Source organism: Pseudorasbora parva, chromosome 25 (genome assembly GCF_024679245.1).
Source record: "Pseudorasbora parva isolate DD20220531a chromosome 25, ASM2467924v1, whole genome shotgun sequence".
NCBI lineage: Eukaryota > Metazoa > Chordata > Actinopteri > Cypriniformes > Gobionidae > Pseudorasbora > Pseudorasbora parva.
Genome location: NC_090196.1, coordinates 14,029,063 through 14,055,523, shown reverse-complemented (window position 1 = coordinate 14,055,523; position 26,461 = coordinate 14,029,063). Strand labels below are relative to the sequence as shown.

General features: G+C 41.7%; 1 protein-coding gene across 6 annotated transcripts in view; it reads left to right on the top strand.

The window, feature by feature from the left end:
- The window catches only part of atp8b4 (ATPase phospholipid transporting 8B4), a 61,373-nt gene that overhangs the window by 3,244 nt on the left and 31,668 nt on the right, over positions 1-26,461 (top strand). For 2 of the 6 annotated variants that reach the window (XM_067436106.1, XM_067436111.1), the window contains exons 3-9: positions 16,248-16,306; positions 19,183-19,296; positions 19,737-19,835; positions 19,964-20,025; positions 20,175-20,247; positions 24,650-24,720; positions 24,886-24,968. In XM_067436106.1, the coding sequence (XP_067292207.1) occupies positions 16,248-16,306; positions 19,183-19,296; positions 19,737-19,835; positions 19,964-20,025; positions 20,175-20,247; positions 24,650-24,720; positions 24,886-24,968 (561 nt within the window). Of the gene's footprint in view, positions 1-4,473; positions 4,547-15,696; positions 15,793-16,247; positions 16,307-19,182; positions 19,297-19,736; positions 19,836-19,963; positions 20,026-20,174; positions 20,248-24,649; positions 24,721-24,885; positions 24,969-26,461 lie in introns of those variants that run through there. The other 4 variants (XM_067436107.1, XM_067436109.1, XM_067436108.1 and 1 more) reach the window with 4 other exon arrangements.

Here is a 26,461-nt window from a genome sequence, read left to right as displayed (position 1 = left end):
CCTCTGTCTGTATGCAATTGGATAGTCCTTCAACCAATCAGACCAACGATCCATCACTTCTCTGTTGGGTGCGTTTACATGCACACCAGTAAGCTGATAACTCAAAAAATCAGCTTATTGAAATAACCAGTTTTCCCCGTTTACATGCAAACCAGTAAACTGACAATGCAAGTAAACCGCGTTTACATGACTTTATTCATAAACCGGGTTATGTCCATGTAGTGACGTCAAAAATAATAATGTCCGTATCTAACTCGGAGTTTATCAAATATTACGTCAGTTGTGATTTTAAATAAAGCGTGCACTGTATCAGGGGAAGATTTATGGCTCATATCCCTCATGAAGTTTACAGCTGCAGCGTTTTGACTGAACCTCTACTTCTGCTACATGAGAAGAGAATAACACATCTTTACAATTTTCTGGGTCTTAAAAGAGTCTGCGTTTGTGATATATGTCCTTATTTCATGTAAAACGCTAGCTCGCTCTGTCTGGATGCATTTAAATCTGCTCTAAGTTTGCGTTTTTGTCACCTTTCGCGCATGCGCACTTCAATAAGCCGACAGAAAGCAGGTTATTGCGTTTACATGCGGCGCAAAATCGAGGTAAGATGCAAAAAACTACCTGTCCCGACCGGTTTATGCTTACGCCGTTTATGACCTTACTCCGATAAAAGAAAACGGGTTACTGCGTTTACATGACCATGTTCATTGTCGGCTTTTTAGGCATAATCGGCTTAAGAACGTGCATGTAAACGCACCCATTGTGTTAAACCTGCCAATAGGTTTATCCAGGTGGATAAGCCGGTTTGTGATTGGTCCCCGCAAAATTGTAACCGAAGCAGGATAAAACAATGTACAGGTTTCCAGCCTGAGCTGCAGGGCGAAATCAAATCTAGTAATATTGTAAAATATTATTAAAATGTTAAATAACTGTTTTATCATCATTACTCCAGTCACATGATACTTCACAAAATATTCTAAAATGATGATTGGCTGCTCAAGAATCATTTATGATTATTATCAATGTTGAAAACAGTTGTGTAAAACATTCTTTGATGAATAGAAAGTTAAAAAGAACAGCATTTATTTTAAATAGAAACGTTTATAATAAGGGACTTATTCTAAGAACATTAAAAATCTTACTGATCAAAAACTTTTGAACGGCAGTGTATACTCATACTGGCCTTCATGTTTAGAAATGTGGAATGTATTCAATTTATCCCAAAGTTCTAAAAGGAATAGTTCACCCAAAAACGAAAAGTATTCCATAATTCACCCATCCTAGCTGTATATGACTTTCTTCTTTCAGCCGAACACAATCGTATGCTGCACAAAAAAAACACAAAAAGATGCTGACTCTTCCCAGCTTTGTAATGTCATGAATAGTGCCTGAGTTTTTGAAGCTAGCAAAGAACTAAGAGCGACGAAAGCTGACTTTATCGTGTCACCGCTCGTCGGCTGCGTCTCGGCCAAAAATCTGCGCTTAACAACACCAAAAGGACTAAAGGTGACTGTCAACTAGCTTTTGTGTTCTGCACCTGCGTCCATTTCAGTCATTCAAAAGCAGCACTTGCTTACAATTTTAAATATATCAATCACGCTGATCACTTTCTTCATGCTTGAAAATATTTATATGAAAATATTTGTGAGTTCGAATGCTCTCAGGTAAGAGTTATAATTATTACAGCCTTCTGTCTGTACTGTCGTTTCTCATACACTGACTGATTCGCTAAGCAGAGTTTTCTCTCTCACCGACGGCCTGATTCCGATTCAACATGCTTAATCGGCCCAAAAAACCTTGACTATGGAGCCAACGGCGCTGAACACACCGAAAAATGCCTTTGATTTAAAGCGATGGGTTTTTGTAAGAAAAATATTCATAAACTATAATCACTGCCAACGGCCATACGAGAGAGTCGGGGAGACATTTGACCTGATGTATGACGTGACCATAGCGGAAGCTTAGGTGAGAATTGAAAGACGTGGAAGTGCAGAGGATAGAGCAAAACAAAATTAAAATTTTAAAACAAGAAGTTTTAAAGAACAATTTCGATATAAGAGAAGAGGAGCTTGAGTCTTCAAAGGCCGCAAATGCCGAATCTAACCAAAAATAGCCAAATATGGATATTTTTCTTTAAAGGGGGGGTGAAATGCTGTTTCATGCATACTGATCTTTTTACACTGTTAAAGACTTGGAATCCCATACTAAACATAGACAAAGTTTCAAAAGTTAAGGTGGACGTTTGATGGGAGTATTTCTTTGTCAAAAATACTACTTCCGGTTAGTCATAAGTTTCGGCAAGTTTTTTGAGATCATGCGTCCCCATTGACGTTAGTGGGGGCGGAATTTCCTTGTATGGGCCTTACGGACAATTCTACCGGAAGCGCGTGAAAGAGAGCGAGGGAGAGAGCGAAAGCAACAGAAAGCGAAAGCCCATCAAAGCGCTGGCTTGTAGGATGCTAAACAGGTGATATAACCAGTAGCTACTGACTTACCCACTGATAGGCCGGCGGTCGATCTGTATTAGCACTTTCCTCACGCGACGGGCGAATCACTTTCCTCACAGAGCGACTCACTTTCCTCACGCGGCAGGCGACTCACTTTCCTCACGCGGCAGGCGAATCCCTTTCCTCACAGAGCGACTCACTTTCCTCACGCGGCAGGCGAATCCCTTTCCTCACAGAGCGACTCACTTTCCTCACGCGGCGGGCGAATCACTTTCCTCACTGAGCGAATCACTTTCCTCACAGAGCGACTCACTTTCCTCACAGAGCGAATCACTTTCCTCACAGAGCGAATCACTTTCCTCACGCGGCGGGCGAATCACTTTCCTCACAGAGCGAATCACTTTCCTCACGCGGCGGGCGAATCACTTTCCTCACTGAGCGAATCACTTTCCTCACAGAGCGACTCACTTTCCTCACTGCAGCGCGCTGCTGCACACGTCATTATTTAGCTCCGCTCACATGACACGCCCCCACCCGCTCGGCTTTTTTCGGAAAGACTCGGAACAGCGCATCTTTCTTATATAATTATTAAAAAAATAAAGACTTTTCGGAGATATGCAGGATGCAATGCTACTCTATAGGTACTCAAGATTGACATGACACTGACTGAAACTGAGTGTTTCACCCCCCCTTTAAAAAAACGCATCACTTCGCTTCAGAAGAAATATATTAAGTAATATAGGTTACTTTTATGATGGATGGATTTGTTTTTTTTGGGCCGCAATTAAGTCCAGGTTACCATTTACTCCCATTATAAAGCTTGGAAGAGCCATGATATTATTTAATATAACTCTGATAGTATTCGTCTGAAAGAATGTCATATACACCTAGAATGACTTGAGGGTGTGTAAATCATGGGATCATTTTTATTTTTTGGTGAACTATATATATATATATATATATATATATATATATTTTTTTTTTTTTTTTGAAGTAATTGTTGATAAATTATTAAAACATAAGCATAAAAAATGTGACTTTTTCAAGACAGTTAAGTAAATTACCATAATGCAAAAAATCTCATGCTCATCACTGTAATTTGAAAAAATAAACATACAAAAATACACACAAAGTATATAAAACTTATTGCATGCCCTTTAATTTATGAAGATTAAATAAATTAATTGATTTTTTTAGTGATTTTATTTTTTTGAAATTGCAGTATTACAGCAATAAGAATATTGAGAATCATTACTGAAAATAATGACAATTCCCCCCCAAATTAAAGTTAATTACACTAATGAGATTTTGGGCTTAATATAGTCACAATGCAATATATACAGTATATATATTTTAAATATGACGCATTCTCTTGGGCAGTTACTTCTCTTTAGGTTATCTCTTTAGGTTACCAGTAACCTCAATTGAGCCCTAGTCACATGATCAACCGTAGACACCACAAACCACCAGATAATTACAGTGTTTTGCAGATCGGATTCTGTGGAACAAAAGAACAGTTCCCTTAGTCCATTCTTAATTTCTGCATTTAATATGTTTATTGTTAGCCACAGAATACTACGCCATATTTGCGCTGAGGTCTTCTGCTCTTCTTAGGTCTTGTTGCCTAGAAACCTTGATGAGACCCCCCTTGTGTGATTGTTGCGGCTGCTCTTGGTTTCACTTGCACACAAACAAATCAAACTCGTTTTAGTCGTCAGAAATAGTTAATTAGCGCTTTAAAAAGAAGGGACAAAGCATCCTCTTCCTGTGACATCACTCATTGTTCTTTTATTCTCTCATGTGCTGGTCCACAGAGATAAAGCAGACGCTTTGCTGCTATAGGGATGCTGACGTGATGTGCATTACGTGTTTATGTGCGACTGTGTGTGTGATTATGGGTAGGAAAAGGTAAACGGATCCACCAATGACGCAAGGTTTTGCCTTGACCTTCTAAACAACCACAGAGCGTTTCTTGCCCTTGGGCGGCAGACGCAGTTCAGTTTTTGGTATCTTTTTAACAACATGATCTGGCTGTCTGGATGGAGATCACTTACACGCTAGTGCTCATAACTGCGGGGACATGAGCGTCAGACCTGCAGGTATTTTCCTTTTGATTTTCAGTTTTGTGTCGAGCTTAGCTGTTGTAATACGGCACTGTTGAAAGTGGAAAGTTGGGAAGCCGGTGTTGTAAGAATGTTGCATGAGTTTTCATCAGTGTGTGAGTGATCAAGTACACAAACAGGAAGAATACACACGCCTCCATGTATTAGTCACGGAGGTCAGTTTAACATTTTCTGCATGCTTGGTGTAGTGCAACACACTTGTACTGTAATTTCCATAATTGTTGAATGTTTTTCAAGGAGCCCTTATGCAAATTCAAGAGGGCGAAACTTTATCCTCAAATAAATAAATTACAACCAACATTTTTTATGACTTGAGCCCATGTCTTTTAGCAAGAGCCGTCTGCAGCGTTGTCATTTTGTTTTTAGACCACAAAATCAACAATGTTCCTAGAGAAGTGTGTTTATGGTTGTGAGGGAAAGATAACCTTGTTCAGCTTTCCAAATAACCCAGCGTTAAGGAAACAGTGGATGCAGTTTGTTTTTACGGAGCAGCAACAGAGTTCTGCAAGTGTATGTGTTTGTTCCCGGTCGTGAGTTGAAACCACAGGCGGTGAGTGAAACGGCATCAAATGTCTGTGTTTGGTCTGGCGTAAGTGCATCTAATGTGAACAACACAAACATATAGTGAATCCAAAGTCATCCAGGGATAATGCCATGATGTATTGTGTGTGTGTGTGCTTGTGAGTGACTCTTAAAGGCCCACTGAAAACAAAATTGAAGTTTTTTTTAGCTTTTACTATCACAATGTCAGCCTTAAAGTTGGTGTGTTCCAAAACAATGACAAAATGTCGCATTTAGGAGATGTAAGCATTTAAAACTTACAGTCTCTCACTTCCGTTAAAACAAATGACAGATTTTGATGACATCATTCATCGCACACTTCACCTTCTCATCAAATCTTCAGTCCAATCAAATGCTCTCTAGATCTAAAGCCCGCCCCCTACACTGCTGAAGTTGGGGCTGACATCGGTCGGTTTTTAACACATTTTCTAATTTCTACATGGTGAACAGCACGTAGCACACTATATATGTGACAGGAAAGGATTCAGTGTAAATATGCTTTCAGTCAAGGTGAATGTGAAGTCTGGTTTCATGTTAGTTTCACGCACCGCAGCAGTGCACACACATAGTATAGAGACCAGAGCCGTTGACTAGAGACACGAGAGCACAGCGCGGATGAGAAGCTGAAGTGCAGAGTGAAGTCATCAAAATCATTAATCCATATTGGCGGAAGTGAGAAACTGTAAGATTTGAACGCTTATATCTTCTAAATGAGAATTTTGACATGGTTTTGAAGCGATAACAGTAAGACTTACATATTCATACTAAAAGCCAAAAAACTTTAACTAAAGAACCTGAAACTTGTAGTTTTTAGCGTATAAGGAAGTTGTATGTGACTTTTTGCCATATTTGTCATTTGTTTTCTGGGGGTAAATGTGTAAAAAGAGTGTAAGCTCATCTGGTGCATCTCTGGGTGTGGAAACTGTTCAATTATTAATGATGATGATGGTTGTAACACCTGAGCTGAATGAGGAAACAATTCTCACGTTTCACAAAGCTGTAGCAGGCAATGAACCAGTTTATAATGCAGAAATGATTTACCAGGCTATTCTGATAAAAGATTGAGTGTTATTTTTATCACAAAAAACAAACAAACAAAAAAACAAATGCAGAAGTGGTTTTCTTGAAGTTGTGTAAAATTAGTCTGCTGTTTCTGCTGAAACCTGTGGTCTGGTAAAATTACCAAGAACTAGATTTTTCTCACATGAACCGCTTTGCTACTTTTATACGGTTTCTAGCGTGTTATATGTTTCCAAGTCGTTCTGAGTTGTTTATAGCTTGTTGCTATGCAGTTTCTGTGGTGTTCTTGCTGGTTGCTTAATGTTCCACCCTAGGGATGTGACTGTGAGGAACTTTTCCCACCGTTAATCGACACGTGACAATATCGGTAATTCTGGTATCACCGGCGAGGGCTTTTAAATCACTAATTCTAAACCGAAAGTAAAATGCGCGCGGCCGCTCTGGTGTTCATAAGGGTATGTAGAAGTGTGAGTGTTTTCAATGAAAATCTTTCATAGGAATTAACTGAAAACGCGACCGTGAATGAATGACAGTGCGGTCGTGCACATTGTACTACCGGTTTAGAATTAATGCCAGTTTTGGGGGTGGGTTGCGTTCACATTTCGCTTCTGAAACCAAATCTTCCGTGATCATCTGAGTGAATGAGATCTGACTCCTGCTGCGTTTGTGCTGCGACTCTCGTTCGGATCATGCTTTATTAAGCAGACACAGTTTTTAAATGTCCATTCTCTAACTGAACAAAATGATTTTATTACTATAAAATAAATTACGGTGGGGGCGGTGCCACGGTGAGAAAATGATGTAACCTGTGTTGTGCCTGAATGCCAGTAAACACCATGAACAAGCAAGCCTACTCCGTAGCAAGCCTACTCCACCCAAAGATTCTACGATTTTTAGGTCTCCAGTGATTCGGGTCCCTTCTTCGATGTAATAGGAATTAGGGCTGTCACTTTTTATTCGATATTCGAATATGCATTCGAAGATGACGTGAAATATCCATAATCGAACTGTAAATAAACTATCCGGTTTTTAAAGTGCCATGTAGCGCAATTTTTTACAGTCGGGTGCGTTTACATGGAGCACTGTAACCGGTTTAAAAGTCCAATCTGAAGGAAAATGCTCCATATAAACACCTCAATTGTAATAAAAAGGCCCAAACTGAATGAAATTGTAATCGTTTTGAGATGGGTGGGATAAACCTTTTTATGAATCGATCAAACAAAACATTTCACCATCTAAACGACCTGACCGTTTTTTTTCTGAGATGATTATTACACTCTACAACAAATAAATAGCTTTTATAAAACCGTATAAGTCCTGGTGGCCGTTGAGAGTTGCTATGGCATCCGTAAACAAATTCCAGCTGCTGGAGAGGACGGCGTCGACATCTGATGCGGTAGACAACCTGAAAGCTCTGATGATTGCATAGTGGCACTTCATATATAACCTGCTGTTTCAAACATTAAGTTAACAATTTATTTTTCCATACAGGCTGTGGCCTGAGTCCTGCTTTTGACTGTCAGACTGTCAATGCATTTGTGATTGAATCAACGTTATGGCGGTGTCCATTTTTTTAATGGGGGTGGGTCGTAGATATTCGAATATATTCGAATACATTGCTTGATATTTGATATCCGTTTGAATTAGATTTTTTTCAAAAATTACAGCCTTAATAGGAATAGCCCAACGAGCAAAACATTTCAGTTTGATCGTGCAAGTCTTACAAACAGTTCCTGTTCACGTCTGGCTGTGAGTTCAGTTCAGTGGTACTTGAGGAAGTCTGGAGTGACCGCATTGCAGCCTCTAGTTCAACTCGGGCCATGATATAATGTGACCCTCAGCAAAATATAAACTGGACTCCAGCCCAGATCCCCAAATTCCCGATCGATTGAGAAAGATTATGTTACATGTCACCGTGATATTACAGTAACACAAAGAACATTGTTCAGTAAATCCGCCTGCGGTAGAACAGTAGGTCCAACATCTGCAGCCACAGACTATAAACATGAGATCTGCTTTTATTATATAGTTAGATGATATTTATACTTATAGTGGCAATACTATTTGCATCTCAGTGTTCTTGTACATTAAGCCGGGGGTTTTCAATCTTTTAGATGCCACGGACCCCCGAATATGATCATCCCTGTGTGAGGGACCCCCATTCTAAAACATATAAGGCATCTGTCTTTTATAAACTCTCAATTTATACACCAAAAAATTATATTATAAATCTAAAATTAGTTTCAGTCACATTATAATATATTTTTTTATACTCAGTGTTTATTTTAATTTAATATTAATATAAATGTTTATATATATTTTTTTTATTTCAATCTAATTTAATTTATTTAATGGATTATTAACGTCCCCGGTTACGAATGTAACCTTAGTTCCCTGAGAACAGTGAACGAGACGCTGCGTCAGCTGACGCTATGGGGGGAACGCCTCCAGCGTGACCGGTGTCTGAGCTACTATCAAACCACAGCAATCCTATTGACCGGCGACAGCCTATGATGTCATCAAGGTGCGACCAGGAAGTATATAAGGGCGCCTTGCAAACATGACACCAGCTTCTTCGTCTGAAGGGACTGTTCGCAGGCAGGCCCCGAGGTATGGCAAAAGTGACGCAGCGTCTCGTTCCCTGTTCTCAGGGAACTAAGGTTACATTCGTAACCGGGGACGTTCCTTTTCGAAAGGGAACTCGAACTGCGTCAGCTGACGCTATGGGGAACGATATACCCACGCCGCCATGCCGAGGGGAGTGCATGCCTACTGGCAGTGACAACTGTCAGGACAAGCAAATTCAACTGAAATGCCTGAACCACTCCCCCTCTGGTCACATTAGACTGTCAGTGACAGCATTCCCTACGGTCATAGCCCGAGCTGTGGCCTTGGGGCACCTTCATGTACCCTACCCCGGCCGCTCAAAGGCCTGGAACCAACCTGTTCGACAGAAGGGGTTCCTTTAAGGGAATGTGGCTAGGGGACCCAAGGGCGCCCCAGCCAGTCACTATTCGGGAAGAACTTCACCGAATGCCAACAGGGAGGCTTGATGTCAGCTATGCGGGACGCTTCCGTCTGCCAGCCCAGTCTGTTAACAACAGAGCCTCTGGAAACTCGCCTCTGGAGAGGCATCAAGCTGAGGGACTGCGAACTGGCAGTGTCCGCCTCAGGCCGGAACTCAGAGACGGGCTATCCTGGAGAACAGCGCTCAGCGTAGTGCTTTCCCACCCTTGCTAGCGAGGGGAGTCAGCTGCTCGATCCTAGGATCTACCGAGCACATACATTACAGGGGTGCTCAGGAGGCCTGAGAAGGCCTACAGGCTGATCTCACAGGGAGGCCCCGAGGGGCCTACGACCAACTGACCAGGCCCAGGCGGCCGTAAGCTCACAGACAACCCTCCTAAGAGGGGAGCTCTTAAGCCTGCCTGGTAGGTACCATGCTGTAGGCAACCTATGCAAGTCCCTGTCCTGTAAGGACCGCATAGCAGCAGTGTAAACTCGTCGTGCTAGAGTATGCGCCCGCCATCAGGTGCTGCCGGCTAGGACCGAAGCCTGATGGCAGGAACCACTAGCTGTCAGCTTGAGCCAGTTATGTGTCTCCGTCCAAGGAACTCATTCCCCCTGGGAGGCCCCGCAGGGCCTACTACTTGCCAGGCTACTCGTAGCCGGCACTGAGACCAGGGAACGACCTCAGGGAGGCCTGGTGAGACCTGCTACCTGATAGCAGATCATGCTAGCCGCCCTGGCTAGCAACCATGCTCACTGTCATAGGAACCGGGAACCGGGGCTCACCCTCCGGGAGGCCTAGCGAGGCCTAATCCCTGTCACCCAGTGGCCGAGGCCCTGGACCACCCCCTCAGGGGAAGCCAGATGAGGCCTGCTGCAACCCAGCAGGCCCTCCGGGAGGCCTGGTGAGGCCTGCTACCTGCCATCTGGTGACTGGAGCCCAGGAACTGTTATCCAGCGCTAGTTCCCTGGAGTACCCCCTCAGGGGAAGCCAGATGAGGCCTGCTGCATCCCAGCAGGCCCTCAGGGAGGCCCCGCGAGGCCTACTACCTATCATCCAGTGACTGAAGCCCAGGAACGACCCCTTGGGGGAAGCCAGACGAGGCTTACTGCTACCACAGCAGGCCCTCAGGGAGGCCTGGTGAGGCCTACTACCTGCCGTCTAACACCTGAAGCACGGGAATACCCCCTCAAGGGAAGCCCCGCAAGTCCTGCTGCACCCCAGCAGGCCCTCAGGGAGGCCTAGGGAGGCCTACTAACTGGGCTTGTAGCCATGCCAGCGACGAATGCTCGCTGGCAGGTCGGATGAATGCTGGCCGCTCCAAGTCGGGCTGACAGTGGCTGTCTGCTTGGGTGACGAAGACCTAGACATCCAGTTACCACCTGGGGAATCACCCCAGGGAGGCCATGATGGTCCTGCTTGTCGACGAGGTACTGCTGAAGCCGACATCGTCGGGGATATTCCTCCCAGGCGCACATTGGCCCGATGTCGCGACTCACCCGCAAGGAGGCCTGCTGAGGCCTCCTGCTCAGAGTCCACTGCCAGGACTGCCCAAGCTGGCTGCTCACAGCCAGCTGGTAGCCCATGCCCCTCCCGGGGCTGGCTTCATCCCGGAGGCTCACGGAGTCCTCCATGCGATGACGCAGTCCCATCCGGCAGTGCCTACAGACATAGCCTAAACACATTGCCAAAAGCAGTGTACTCAGCAGAAAGTACCTAGACCCTCAAAGCGAGGGGAGTACAACTTACGTCACCTGCGTCAGGGCGGCCGCTCTTCCTTCATGCAGCGGCCTACCGTTCACGCTAGGGCGTCAGCCATGGCAATGCTTCGGCTTCCAGGGGAGCATCCGACCGAACCATTACGAAGCACGCAGGTTGCGAGTGCAGCTCAACCCGAGCCCTAAAAGGTGGAGCAGAAGACACAGAGAGGGCAAAAAAAATTCACAAATATGCTACCCACCGGCCCAACATCCTCCAGGATGGGGCCAGGGGCCGCCAGAAGGTGGCAGCCACAACAAGCTCTGGAAAGCGGGGTTTTCGCAAAACTAGCCTACCTGCGTACAAGCGTGGGACGCCAAACCCCGCCCCACGACCACTGGCTAAGTCGCTGTTCATTCTGCTTCACACCAACCTGCATTACTAAAAACCCCAAAACGCAGAGAAGGGGGCGGGCCTTGGCCGGACGACTCTAATGTAAGAGGAGGCTGACTAGGGATGCGAAAGAAAATGCCCTGCAATATTCAAACCGAGGGCCTCGGGCGATAATTACTTTCCTTCTTTGGAAAGAAATGCCCCCCATCCCGCAAAGGCCTAGGCCAACCGATGCAGTGGCCCGGAGAGGGCCAGCCTACATAAGAGTATTATACGCGGCCCGGGGGAGCGAAAAAACCTCAATAATACTCCGTCCAAGCCCTGCGAGGCTAGACATAAATCTGTAGTTCGTGCGTAAGCCTAAACTCACCCTCCCGTCTATGAAATTCCACGAGGGGCAACGTTGACCGCTTTACCCTGGGGTGGCTAAGAGCTTCCTGTTTGACTAGGAGAGCACACTCGCCTAAAACAACAGCCCATTCCTACAAGAATGAGCGGTTGCCTCAATACTGCTTCATCACACAGAGAGAAGGCAAAAAAACTGTTCGCACAGCTGTACATACAATGGCGGCTATTCTCTCCTAGCAAAGCTAGCTCTAGACATACCACATAACGGCATCTAAAAAATCGTTCTAGCCACCGGACAGGGGAACTACAGGGCCCTATGGTGTCCTCCATCGATACCGTGATCCCCAAACCCTTGGCGGGGAGCATGAAGTCTCACACAACATAAATAATAAATGTTTCCCTCGCAAGGGGGACTTACCAGCTCGCCTCCTGCGCGACGATATCCACACATAAGTTTTACTCACAGTATGCATGTTTAGGAGCGCAACTGCCTGAGGGTGCGCTTCTCACAGCCCAGCCAGGCGGGGTCTAGAGTATCATCGTCATGGCCCCCCTCAGGGCCTGATGTAAGAAGCGCCTGGGGAGAAAATGAAGAAGAGCAGTAAATGAGATGTAATTCTTAACTCACCCACCTAAGGGAGGGATATTTCATTCACGCCAACAGCGTTGTGATACTATTCCTCTTATGTGGGAGTCCGCCTCTTTGCGCCCCGCCCTTAACCGCGGGGAGCATGAGAGGCGATGTTGGCACTCAGGCCCCGTCACTGGCCTGTATACCGTGACGCCTCCCGCCTGCCTGGGACCCGGATCTCAGCGGTGTGCGGGTCCTCGGACACCACCACCCGCGCTTCTGTGACACTGGCCCTCAGGCCCTGCTATCGCTGATATGGCGCACAGCTGCGCCGCGGGTAAGGGTATTTTCCCTGATTGAGATCCCTCAGCAGGTCTTCCCAGTATACTTGCAACACCGACACGGCGTAAAAGTAGCACCAGGCTGACCCGCTGCCGTGTATGCCCCGCCATCTAAACTTCTTGAAACATAGTTGAAAGAAGCCCAGATGGCAGGGTTGGAGCTAGAACACATACCCATATCCACCCATCCTCCAAACATCAGCATTTAACACCCGCTGATGTCCGTGAATACACTGAATATGGGTTCTTCCATACCCTCACGATCTCAGTCAGGAGATCAGGAAGGAATGGAAAAGCTCAACTGAGCCGACGGTTTTATGGCCGGGGAGAAATCGATCGTTCCGTTTAAACGAGCGATCTCTCCTTTAATGCGCCCACATGACGGCCGCAGCCTGCATGCAGCGCGCTCATAACAGCCATCGGCTCAGCATACACAGTCAGGATGGCTGAGAAATTAATTTCCCTTCTCACCAGCCATCCCTACGAGCATTCGTGATTAGTCTCGTCAGTTTCTAGATCGCCGGAGGGAAACATCCCCTCGCGGCGATCGGCGACCCCATCCGAGGGACTGTGACGTGCATCCGCACTCAGCCTCAGCGTGAGCGGGGATCACATCACTAATCTCAGAGGCAAAAACGCTCTTCCCTCAGGAAGAGCGCTAGACGAGAACGGAGCGATCTCGGATTGAAAACTTCGCTCACATTACACACAATCGAACAAATGACTCCACAAGAGCTTGACTGTGCATGCTCTTAATCCCAGGCAGAAAATAAATGAATCTGGATTACCTTTGACTTGAAGCATTCAGACAAAAACAGTCCCTGAAGACGAAAATGCTGGTGTCATGTTTGCAAGGCGCCCTTATATACTTCCTGGTCGCACCTTGATGACATCATAGGCTGTCGCCGGTCAATAGGATTGCTGTGGTTTGATAGTAGCTCAGACACCGGTCACGCTGGAGGCGTTCCCCCCATAGCGTCAGCTGACGCAGCTCGAGTTCCCTTTCGAAAGGGAACTAATATTTATTAGAAAAAAAAGAAGAAAAAAAAAGAAATCACATTTAAAAAAAAAACTAATTTACTTTACTCGTTTTTTTTTTAATCTAATAGAAATGCGTCAAAAAAATGTGGGTGTCATGCAGTGGGCAGGACGTCTTTTAACTTATTTATATTTGAGGGAGATGATGAAACATGGAGTAATATAAAAGTACAGAGCAGGACAGAACCCAAACAAGTCACGAGGAGGACAAACTTGCAGTAGAGTTGATTTGTTTAGTTTACAGTTGCTGCAATGTCAAAAACCTGATGTTTGCACAGTCACAGGGGGACATATCAGCTGTTTTATAACATAGCATTTAGAGTCTGAATCTGAAATATCATTTTGTGAGTTTTATAATATTATTTACAATTTACTCAATCAAGTTACAAATAAAATGAGATTTAATACTTTTTTGAAATAAATATAATACTATATTTATATTACATTTATATGTTTATATGTCTATATTATATAAGGATATTTTGCAATTAATAATGTTTAATAATATTAATAATAATAATAATACCATTAAAAAGTTTTTGGTTGGTAAAAATGTGTTCTCATGCTTACCAAGGCTGCATTCATTTGATAAATTTTTTTGTTTTGTTTTCTGTTAATATATTTTAAAATGTAATTTATCACCATTACCCCAGTCACATGACCCTTCAGAAATCATTCTGATATGATGATCTGATGTTCAAGAAACATTATAATAAATATTATAATCAGTGATGAAAACAGTTGTGATCATTTTTATCACATTTTTAAAAAATTTGTTTTTATTTTGTCAATATTTATTTGCAATATCTCTTATAGCCTTATATTTTAGTCACCTTAGCTTAGTCTTTTGCTTAAAAGCCTTAATTCCAGGAAACGGTTCTGACCACAAATGTTTAAGTGGGAGTCAGTGTATATCAGCATATATTATGATTTATATAATTTAACTATAATATAATATTATTAATAACTACATTTTAATAATTATTGCATTTAATATGTTTTATCCATATAGAATAAAAGTTGAAGACTTGAAATGTCATGGTCCTTATCTCCTCATTTTAAAGTCACTATAGTTTTTAATGGAATATTGCGGTATTTATTATGAATTATTTATCCCTGCTAAAACAGCCCTGACCCGTCGAGGCATGGACTCCACTAGTCCCCTAAAGGTGTGCTGTGGTATCTGGCACCAAGATGTTAGCAGCAGATCCTTTAAGTCCTTTAAGTTGCGAGGTGGGGCCTCTATGGATCTGCGATGCACTGTGTCTTTCTATCAGAACCAGCTTTAACTTCTTGAGCAATTTGAGCTACAGTAGTTCGTCTGTTTGATCGGACCACACGGGCCAGCCTTCGCTCCCCACGTGCATCAATGAGCCTTGGCCGCCCATGACCCTGTCGCCGATTTACCACTGTTCATTTCTTTGAGCACTTTTGACAGATACTGACCACTGCAGACCAGGATCAATCCAAAAGAGCTGGAGTTTTGGAGATGATCTTACAATTACCCTTGTCAAACTCGCTCAAATCCTTATGCTTGCCCATTTTTCCTGCTTCTCACATCAAATTTGAGGACAAAATGTTTAATTGCTGCCTAATATGCACCCACTAAAAGGTGCCGTGATGAAGAGATAATCATTATGTACTTCACCTCATACGGTCATAATGTTATGCCTGATCGGTGTACATCACAATAGCGAAGAAGAGCAATCGCAACTTCATGCTGACTTTAATGATATTTCTCAACAGTTTCGCTCATTCCTTAATGTCTAAAACATTCTTAATTAGCAAAAATGAAAGAGCAACTTCAGAGCAGTAAAATATTCGTCTGGGTCTTCCAAAGGCAAGGACTGTGTTTATGATGCCAGGCGCCTCCCTAACTCCTCATTGAAGAGCTAGTAAATAATTAGGAGTAGTTTTATGCTAATAAGCATAAGCCCTGCAGGCCATGAAACTCCACAGGCGTGACTGAGGAAAACACATCTCAATCTTGCACACTCACGGACAGTGTAGGCCACGTCTGTCGGATTCCATGAACTAGCTGCCCAACAGAAAGCAGACACCTCAGTCTTGTTAATGACTGTAATTTGATTTGCACTGAAGTTAGGGCTTAATCTAATGCTTGAACGTTTGTTTGTGCCGCTCGAAGAATGACATTGCAAGCAGGCAATGGCGCTGCGATGGCTATGGATGTTAGTACCATGGAGAGGAGGTTGGAACCCACACTCGAAATCACCCGGACAAGGTAGAGCTTCACAGACTTGTGGGATTGGGAGGGCGACATGGTAAACGTGGGGGAAGTATCCTGGAAGAGCTGGATCACGTCTATGGAAACTTCTTGAATCAATGATTGGTTCTCACTTACACTCTTTCTATTTTTACTGAGTGATATTTACTGATGATGTCATAGCCATCGCTCTTGAGACATCGCTGTTAGTGGCTTTTGAAAATATCGAGCCCATTTATGGCTCCTCACTCATTTCCAGTAAGTAAGTAAGGTGAGATTATAAGGAGTATCTTTTATAGTGGACAAAATGGCCACTGATCCAGACTGACATTGAGATGCACATTGGATCTTGGTTTAAGTGATAGTGCATGTTGTTTGCTAGTCTGTTGTGGCTTTCTATGGAAATGTTCTTGATGGGGCCTCATGTGTTTCTCTCCAATAATTTACTAAACTACACTTCTGTTCAACTCTAGAGGAGGAACGACATGTTCGAGCCAACGATCGGGAGTACAATGAGAGGTTCAGTTATGCTGTAAGTCTACAAATGTCTTTTAATGGTTACACTTTACAATAAGGTCCCATTAATACACATTTTTTAACACATTAATGTGCCATACATTTGCCATGGTGTTTATTAATCTGTCTTAATGTTAGGTAATACAATTACAACCATTCATTGTTAGTAGGTATGCACTGTGGGGGTGGGGTCTAGCTAGTGTATTTAGGTACAGACATGTAATAATTCGACCTAAATGTAAAATATAGTGTTTACTGTATAGATTAAATATATATTAATCTTTTTTAAAGCTGTGTTTTGTTGTTTGATTAGCATTCATGACTTAGACATCAGTGTTGTATTTAAAGGCTGCTGTCACTTGAAGACCAATGCACAGATCCAATATAATGATACACATCCAATTTCTTTCTTGACTCTTTAGATTCCCTTATTACATAACCGACTGTTTACGAGAATTTTTTTTTATCGAGACTTGCAGTTGTGTAAAAAATGTTTTTCAGGATTCATTGATTAATAGAAAGTTCAAAAGAACAGCATTTATTTGAAATAGAACCGTTTGAAACATTTGAAATTTCTTTCCTGTCGCTTTTGATCAATTTAAAGGAACTGTTTGTAAAAAAAATTATTTCAATTAATCATAAAATGGCCCTGATATGTCATTAGACATTAAGAAATCATGTTAATTTCAAACAGTAGTCCGGTCAGGATATTGTCATTTAAAAGTTGTTCTTGCAGCCCTCAACTGATGTCGATGCTGTCATGTTGTGTTTTGGCCTGAAGCTCTGCCCTCCAACTATCTACCAATCATGAAGTCAGTGGTGTTTCGGTATCCAGGTTGCCAGCTCTGCTCAAGTTACCACAGCTGCAGCTACAAACATTCCTGCTGGATTATGCAGCTTATCTGGCAACCTCGAGTCAGGGGGAGGGGGAGAGGGGATACACCGCTCTACAGTCATTTTAAAATGATTGCAGTACCAGTTTAGGCCACAATCTTACTTACACTTCCTTTAATGCATTTGTGCTGAATAAATGTATTAATTTTTTTTAAGTTATTTCCCAAAAAAAGAACTTACCTACCCCAAACTTTTGAACAGTAGTGCAGTTTTCTATTTGAGATAAATGCTTTCTATTTATCAAAGAATACTTAAAAACATTGATAACAAAATTTTTCATTATTGATAACAAACATAAATGTTTCTTGAGCAGCAAATCATCTTATTTGACTGATTTGTGAAGGATCACGTGACACTGAAGACTAGCGATGCTGAAAATTCAGCTTTGTTCAAAACTGTGGCGGTGTTTCACAAAAACCTAGGGTAGGGCAGGACTCCTTCTAGCCATACAACAATGACATTCCCAAATAATCACATTGGCCCTCATTTATCAATCTTGCGTAGAAACTGGTGTATATGTTGGCGTAAGATTATGCTTACACTCCTCTCATCGCCTGATTTATGAAGCTGTGCGTACCTCTGCAATCCAGGTGTACGCAATACCTGCCCTTAATAAATGTGGCGGCTGAAAACGATCGTCATTAGAATAACACGTCCCTATATATTCAAGTCTCCGCCTCTCCCACGCCCTCATTTTACGCCATGGACAAACAGAAGACGGCAAAGAAGCGAAACTTCTCCGACGTAGAGATCGGGCGCGCTCAATCATCTCACTAGTCCAGTAGTCAGGGCATGTGATTAGGACATAAGTCAATGGGCTGACTCCCTGATCAGTGCCCTGACTACTGAACTAGTGAGATGATTGAGACGCGCCCATCGAGACCATCACCAGGGAAGTGAAAAAAAAAACGAAATTGTTTTATTTGGGAGTTTAAAGAGTGGGATTAAAGGCACCTACAAAAACAAAATATGGACCCAAATTACGAGTACTCTTAATAGTGTGGAGGTTGATAAGTGCACTCCAGCAGTTTAAATAGCTGTTTGGATGATAAATTACCATCACAATGCATTATTTTACAGCACGTTTTGAAACAATTAGCATTTAATTTCGTATCACGGCACATGTATTGGGGTGTACAATAGTGATGATGATGTGATGTGGAGTACTACCATTCATTACCATTAATAATTAGCCTACATGACAATTTGTAAGATTATTATTATTATGATTATTATTCTTAATGACGCTTGTTATTCAGAAGAAGAATGTCGTTTTTATTGATTTTATTATTATTTAAAAGAAGAATGTCATTTTTATTATTTTGTCAGTCTGAATTATTTTAGTCCCAGTCCGTGCGCAGCTGCCGGGCCAGACGGGCCTGAAACGTCAGATAAAGCGCACAGGCTCGCGACTGGAGGAATACATATGCCTACAAATCAAACGCTTTGGTAAAGTCACACAAATTAAACATTGACATTCATGTTGCACAAAAATAAACACTGAATGTTGTCGTTGTGGTTTTTAACAGTGGGTCATAATATAGCATATCTTTGTCAGTGCGTTTTGTGGTGTTAGGAATTGTTTTTCTGCGCATTTTCCCACTAACTCAAACGTGTGTACATCACCTCCTGAGCTGGTGTAGGATTTGAGCGTGCCGTACGCCAACGTCCATATTGATAAATCTCAAAGTCACCGTGGGTTTGGGTGTACGCAAGGTGTACGCTGGAAATTTGGTGTACGCACTTTTGATAAATGAGGGCCACTATATCTAAATAAAATGTGGACATAAATCCACTAAAATAACTTCACAACAATACAAAATGAATGCAAATTTTAAACAGCCCTATAAGACGTAACTGTGCTAACCAAACGCGACTTAGGTCAACTTTTGTTGTTTTAAAATGTGCTATTGAAAGAAACTCTTCTTGTATTGAAATTGTCAGTTAGAATTCAAAATCAAGGTTAGAATAATTTTCTTTTCTATGATTCTTTCCCAGGACAATCGCATCAAGACAGCAAAATACAACGTTTTCACCTTCCTGCCCATTAACTTGTTCGAGCAGTTTCAACGTTTTGCGAACGCCTACTTCCTTGTCCTGCTGATACTGCAGGTTTGCCAGTCTTTTAAGGTCACTTGAATAATAAAGGTCACTTGAGGTCACATGAAATAACTGAAGATAAATCTGGTGCCTCATTTATAAAATGATTAGATTTTAAATTTCATGGATTTGGTTCTACATTACACCAAAAAAAAAAAAAAAAGGTGACTAAACAAGTTGTTCCAAACCTGTATGAACACAAAAGAAAATATTTAGAAAAATGACTTTCCTTCGCCATAAAATGAAAGTCGGTGTGGCCCATTGTTTGTTTGGACTTTCACTGTATGGACAAAAACAGTTCAAAATATCTTCTTTTGTGTCCTGCAGAAGAAAGCAAGCCAAGCAGATTTAGAACAACCTGAGGGGGAATAAACAATGACAGATTTTTTCATTTTGGGGTGAACTCTCTCTTCATTGTTACGCACCACTAATACTCTTTCTGTGTGTTCTAGTTAATTCCAGAAATCTCCTCTCTTTCGTGGTTCACCACCATTGTGCCTTTGGTGTTGGTGCTTACTATCACAGCTGTTAAAGATGCTACTGATGACTATGTGAGAATCTTTTCTTGTTATCGTTACAGCTGTAAATACTGCATTCACAGAGCCAGACCACTGTTTGTGGGCTGCCTGAAATAAGCTAAACCGATGTTTACCGTAATTGATCTGTTTTGGATTTTTAGTTCCGCCATAAAAGTGATCAACAAGTCAACACCCGGCAGTCTCAGGTACTCATCAAAGGAAAGTAAGTGCATTTATGCCACATATCAGCATTTTCTGATGCATATCTTGCTGTTGCGATACAGTTATTGAACTGTAAATGCTTTCAGAGATGCTTAGGAAATGAATAATGATTTGTTGCAGAACAAACACATGGATATATCTCTCTTTCAGACTGCAGAATGAAAAATGGATGAATGTAAGAGTGGGCGATATCATCAAACTTGAGAACAATCAGTTTGTTGCTGTAAGTTTGAATCTTTTGCTCATATACTACAGCCAAACAGGCTAACTTTAATATGGTACATACAGTCTTTTTCAAAATAATAGCAGTACAATGTGACTAACCAGAATAATCAAGGTTTTTAGTATATTTTTTATTGCTACGTGGCAAACAAGTTACCAGTAGGTTCAGTAGATTCTCAGAAAACAGACCCAGCATTCATGATATGCACGCTCTTAAGGCTGTGCAATTGGGCAATTAGTTGAAAGGGGTGTGTTAAAAAAAACAGCAGTGTGGCATTCAATCACTGAGGTCATAAATTTTGTGAAGAAACAGGTGTGAATCAGGTGGCCCCTATTTAAGGATGAAGCCAACACTTGTTGAACATGCATTTGAAAGCTGAGGAAATGGGTCGTTCAAGACATTGTTCAAGAGAACAGCGTACTTTGATTAAAAAGTTGATTAGAGAGGGGAAAACCTATAAAGAGGTGCAAAAAATGATAGGCTGTTCAGCTAAAATGATCTCCAATGCCTTAAAATGGAGAGCAAAACCAGAGAGACGTGGAAGAAAACGGAAGACAACCATCAAAATGGATAGAAGAATAACCAGAATGGCAAAGGCTCAGCCAATGATCACCTCCAGGATGATCAAAGACAGTCTGGAGTTACCTGTAAGTACTGTGACAGTTAGAAGACGTCTGTGTGAAGCTAATCTATTTTCAAGAATCCCCCGCAAAGTCCCTCTGTTAAAAAAAAGGCATGTGCAGAAGAGGGTACAATTTGCCAAAGAACACATCAACTGGCCTAAAGAGAAATGGAGGAACATTTTGTGGACTGATGAGAGTAAAATTGTTCTTTTTGGGTCCAAGGGCCACAGGCAGTTTGTGAGACGACCCCCAAACTCTGAATTCAAGCCACAGTACACAGTGAAGACAGTGAAGCATGGAGGTGCAAGCATCATGATATGGGCATGTTTCTCCTACTTTGGTGTTGGGCCTATTTATCGCATACCAGGGATCATGGATCAGTTTGCATATGTTAAAATACTTGAAGAGGTCATGTTGCCCTATGCTGAAGAGGACATGCCCTTGAAACGGTTGTTTCAACAAGACAATGACCCAAAACACACTAGTAAACGGGAAAAGTCTTGGTTCCAAACCAACAAAATTAATGTTATGGAGTGGCCAGCCCAATCTCCAGACCTTAATCCAATTGAGAACTTGTGGGGTGATATCAAAAATGCTGTTTCTGAAGCAAAACCAAGAAATGTGAATGAATTGTGGAATGTTGTTAAAGAATCATGGAGTGGAATAACAGCTGAGAGGTGCCACAAGTTGGTTGACTCCATGCCACACAGATGTCAAGCAGTTTTAAAAAACTGTGGTCATACAACTAAATATTAGTTTAGTGATTCACAGGATTGCTAAATCCCAGAAAAAAAAAATGTTTGTACAAAATAGTTTTGAGTTTGTACAGTCAAAGGTAGACACTGCTATTTTTTTGAACACACCCCTTTCAACTAATTGCCCAATTGCACAGCCTTAAGAGCGTGCATATCATGAATGCTGGGTCTTGTTTGTTTTCTGAGAATCTACTGAACCTACTGGTAACTTGTTTGCCACGTAGCAATAAAAAATATACTAAAAACCTTGATTATTCTGGTTAGTCACATTGTACTGCTATTATTTTGAAAAAGACTGTATAATAAATAAGGCAGATGTGGCAATCATATCATGTGCATTTTACTAATCATGATCCATAGTGTCAAACAACATCAGACATATTATTTAGTGCTAATCGGTTCAAGACTTATGAGCTGGGTTATCACTAATTTATAAACTAATAGACAAAAACTGGTCTTTAAAGGTGCACAATGTAGTATTTTTGCAGTAAAATATCCAAAAACCACTAGGCCAGTGTTATATATTTTGTTTAGTTGAGTTCTTACAATATCCCAATGTGATAATGTTCGTTATATTCAGGAAGGAAGAAGACAGGGTCGGTTTTGACTGGGACTCGCTTTTATTCAGCCTCTTATAAATCAAACAAAACAAATGCTCAGCAGCGTGACTGTCTTCTTTATACTTGATCGCTCCTTTAAGGATCCTTCTTTAACAGCTTGGGTTTCTCTCTATCGTTATGCCACAGTCGCGAAGTCCCAGTCCAACTCTCACTCTCAATTCTCTCCCGGCCGCGGCTTAAATGCGCTCTCTCCACGCCAGTCACTGCAATCAGAAACAGGTGTCCGTCATCTGTGCTTGACCTACTTACCTGCCGCTCCACTCTGAGCTCTCTCTCCCGCTGCAGACCTCGCAGAACCACTGCCTCTCCGCCACACCCAAATGTTTCCAAATATTTGTAAATTGTGAGAAAATTGCTATTTTAACTAATGAACCGGGACGTCTGAGGGAGTTCCAGCAGCCTTGTTCAGCTCCTCAACACTCAGTCCTGCTCTGCTTCATACTACAGTAATATTAATAATCGCATCCATGAACATGATTTCTGCTAAGTCCTATCCCGATTCTTTTCCACCGGCTGTGAGGTGAAGACCACATGTCCCAAGATTCTGAGCTCAAACTTGCTGTCTTCAAACTTCGCCTTTGTTTAGAATAGGCGCCCTCTAGCGGACTGAAAAATTACATAGCGCAGCTTTAAGGTCATATCAATTTTTTTAATGTTATTAATTATAATAATAAAAACTTGTCTAAAGGTCATCTGTGAGATCTACTGTAAAAAAAAAAAGGCATATCATTGAAAAACGTAATTTAGAAATTCTGGCAATAATTGCTTTCATGTCATGACCTATAACTGAAAAATGGCCAATGTATACTATTTATATTATTTTGTCTTTATAAATAAAATAAAACACAATATATAAAAATAAAATGGATTGGGGGGTAAGAAATAGCTAGTTTTTTTGGTGGTTTTAGCTTATTTAAAAGTTTATTTTTGTTTAATTTGAAACATTTAAGTAATCTCAACTAAAGTAATCCAGCCACCGCTAGCATTTATTTTTTAACATTTTCACAAAATGTTTATTGACCCAAAATATTTTGTTATGAAAATGCAATATATCAAAAGAAAGAACAGACTGTCTGCTTTTTTCTTTTTTTTCTTTCCGTCTTTCAGATGTGTAAAAGCATCCCCTACCGTATAACCGTGAAAACATGGAAAGCCAGAAATTTCCGTCAATGTCGGGGAAAGTGTTAAAGGGTTAGTTCACCCAAAAATGAAATTTCTTTCATTAATTACTCACCCCAATGTCGTTCCACACCCGTAAGACCTCCGTTCATCCTCGGAACACAGTTTAAGATATTTTAGATTTAGTCCGAGGGCTTTCTGTCCTTTGAATGGAAGTGTATGCCCACTTGCTGTCCACGTCCAGAAGGTAATGAAAACATCATCAAAGTAGTCCATATGTGACATCAGTTGGTTAGTTAGACTCTTTTGAAGCGTCGACAATACATTTTGGTCCAGAAAAAAAACAACTAAAAAAACGACTTTATTCATCATTGTCTTCTCTTCCGCGTTTGTTTTCAAACCTCAAATAAAGAATCAAACGGTCATGAATCAGAAGATTGATTCGCGATTCATCTCGCCAATGTCACGTGATTTCAGCAGTTTGCCAGTTTGACACGTGATCCGAAACATGAATCATGACCGTTTGATTCTTTAATTGAGGAACACGGAAGAGAAGGCAATGCTGAATAAAGTCATATTTTTTTGTTATTTTTGGACCAAAATGTATTGTCGAAGCTTCAACAGAGTCTAACTAACCAACTGATGTCACATATGGACTACTTTGATGATGTTTTCATTACCTTCTGGACGTGGACAGCAAGTGGGCATATGCTTACATTCAAAGGTCAGAAAGCCCTCGGACTAAATCTAAAATATCTTAAACTGTGTTCTGAAGATGAACAGAGGTCTTACGGGTGTGGAACGACATTGAGTCATTAATGACATAAATTTCATTTTTGGGTGAACTAACCCTTTAAGGACCTCTTAGAAGTTGAATCCCCGGTTAAAAGTTCAAAAGTTATTTGCAGAAATGTAATTGGAAGTTTGTACTGTTGGTGGCGCCAGAGAGTTGCAGAGGTAGAGCTCAACATTGCCATCAGGAATGTTCAGATCTTCCCCAAACACTTCCCCAAACCACATTTCAAAATATTTTACCATATGGTTCTATTGGCTGCCATAGACAGCCAGCATTTTTTTAACATTTTCACAAAATGTTCATTGACCCAGAATATTTTGTTATATACATTTGACAACTAAACTGTCAAATTGACAGAAAAAGAATTTGATGATCCCAATATGGCTGGCATTATCCACGGACGTTAGTAGAGGATAGCACCATAGTGAAAGAGTGGAGTAGACTCATCCAGCACATGATTTATGAGTTTTGCACGGCTTCTGTCTCCAGGCTGACCTTCTCCTCCTCTCCAGCAGCGAGCCCTATGGACTATGCTATATCGAGACTGCAGAGCTAGATGGGTGAGATGTTTTCTGTGAAATGTGTGCTAATATTGCATGCTTCACTTCCCTTTGGACGTGTTCAACATCCAACTCAAGCATCTCAAAATCGATTATGGGACTGTATAGCAGTGAGAGCACGACACGAACATAAGCTTCTTTCATTCTATCGACTCTTCCCAACAGAGAAACCAACCTGAAGGTGCGCCAAGCCTTGACTGTAACCTCAGACCTCGGGGACGATGCCGTGATGCTTGCAGACTTTAATGGTAAAGCTTTTTTTCAAACACACGATTAGTGCACCATCAACAGAAATGAACTCGAGTCAACACGAGTAAACATAAACACTTATTGCCTTCGTCACATTGATTAGATTGATCTCTCGCGGGACTTGGGTATGCTCGGGCATTTCTTTCGAAGCTGCGTAATGAGATTTGTAGTGTTTTCACTTGGATTTCATTAAAGTTAATCTACAGTGTACTGGTGAAATTGGAAAAATAATATATTTTTTCAGTCATTGCTTTAACACTATTGCCAATGCTTCTAACTAGGGTTAGGGATTTGAACACACTCATTCCATATTGTTTGTAATATAAACATGAATGATAGTTCAAATCATATGGCTTTTGTGGGGTGCCTTTAATTTAGTGATTGTACAAACAACAAAAATTGCCTAAATCTAAATAAAAGAAAGGAGGTTTTGGTTGGCTTTTTTGACCAGTAAGGAATCACCTACAGGGCTCCAGACTAACATCTGAGAGCAGTGGTACCAGCGTTCTAGAGATGGTGGCAACAGCACCGGATTTGGTGGAGATGGAGGATAATTAAAGTTCATTTATTAATAAAATTACTATTGTTTTGTTAATAAGTGTATTACTAATAATATTACATGTTTGTTTATTGGAAATTTAACAGTAAAGCACCGAACTTGAATTTATATGCAGATAAAATTCACTTTTATTAACAGGGATGTGCAAAAATCGAAATATTTCTAAATTTAAAGGGAGGATGAATTGAGAAATCAGCTTTCCCTGGAGCCTTTGATATATAAAAGGTCATGGTAATATAAGAAGATCCTGTAAGTTTCAGAGCTGAAAACTTCCTTGTTAGTGAAAGAAAAGCTTTTTTAGACACCAGGCCCAGAAAACGAGTCTCAAAGTTTGCGTTTTTGTCACCTATCACGCATGCGCACTCCAATAAGCTGACAGAAAGCAGGTTAATGCTTTTACATGCAGCACGAAATCGCGATAAGAGGAAGAAAACTGCCTGTCCCGACCGGTTTATGCTTACGCCGCTTATGACATTACTCCGATAAAAGAAAACGGGTTAGCGCGTTTACATGACCATGTTCATTGTCAGCTTATTGGGCATAATCGGCTTAAGAACGTGCATGTAAACGCACCCAATGACGTATTAGAAGGGTGAAACACCGCCTCTATGTGTACGCCTGCTTCTGTAGCCCCGCCCACCGACTCCTGGAGCTAAACTGATTTCATCACAGAGCAGTAAACATACCGAAGATAGAAAGATCGTTTGTAAACAAGACACAGGTCAACACTGGATTTGCAGACTTATTGAGATTAAAACACATTGCTGTGCCTTCTATATTGGATCCGACAGGAATGGTGCAGCACACTTATGTGAGTAAAACATGTTTTTATAGGTTATAGTATTGCATTGTTAAAGATCGCATTGATTATGTGTACGTGTCTAATGGAACATACCTTAGCACGCTGTCACAGGCTGGAGAACCTTATTTGTT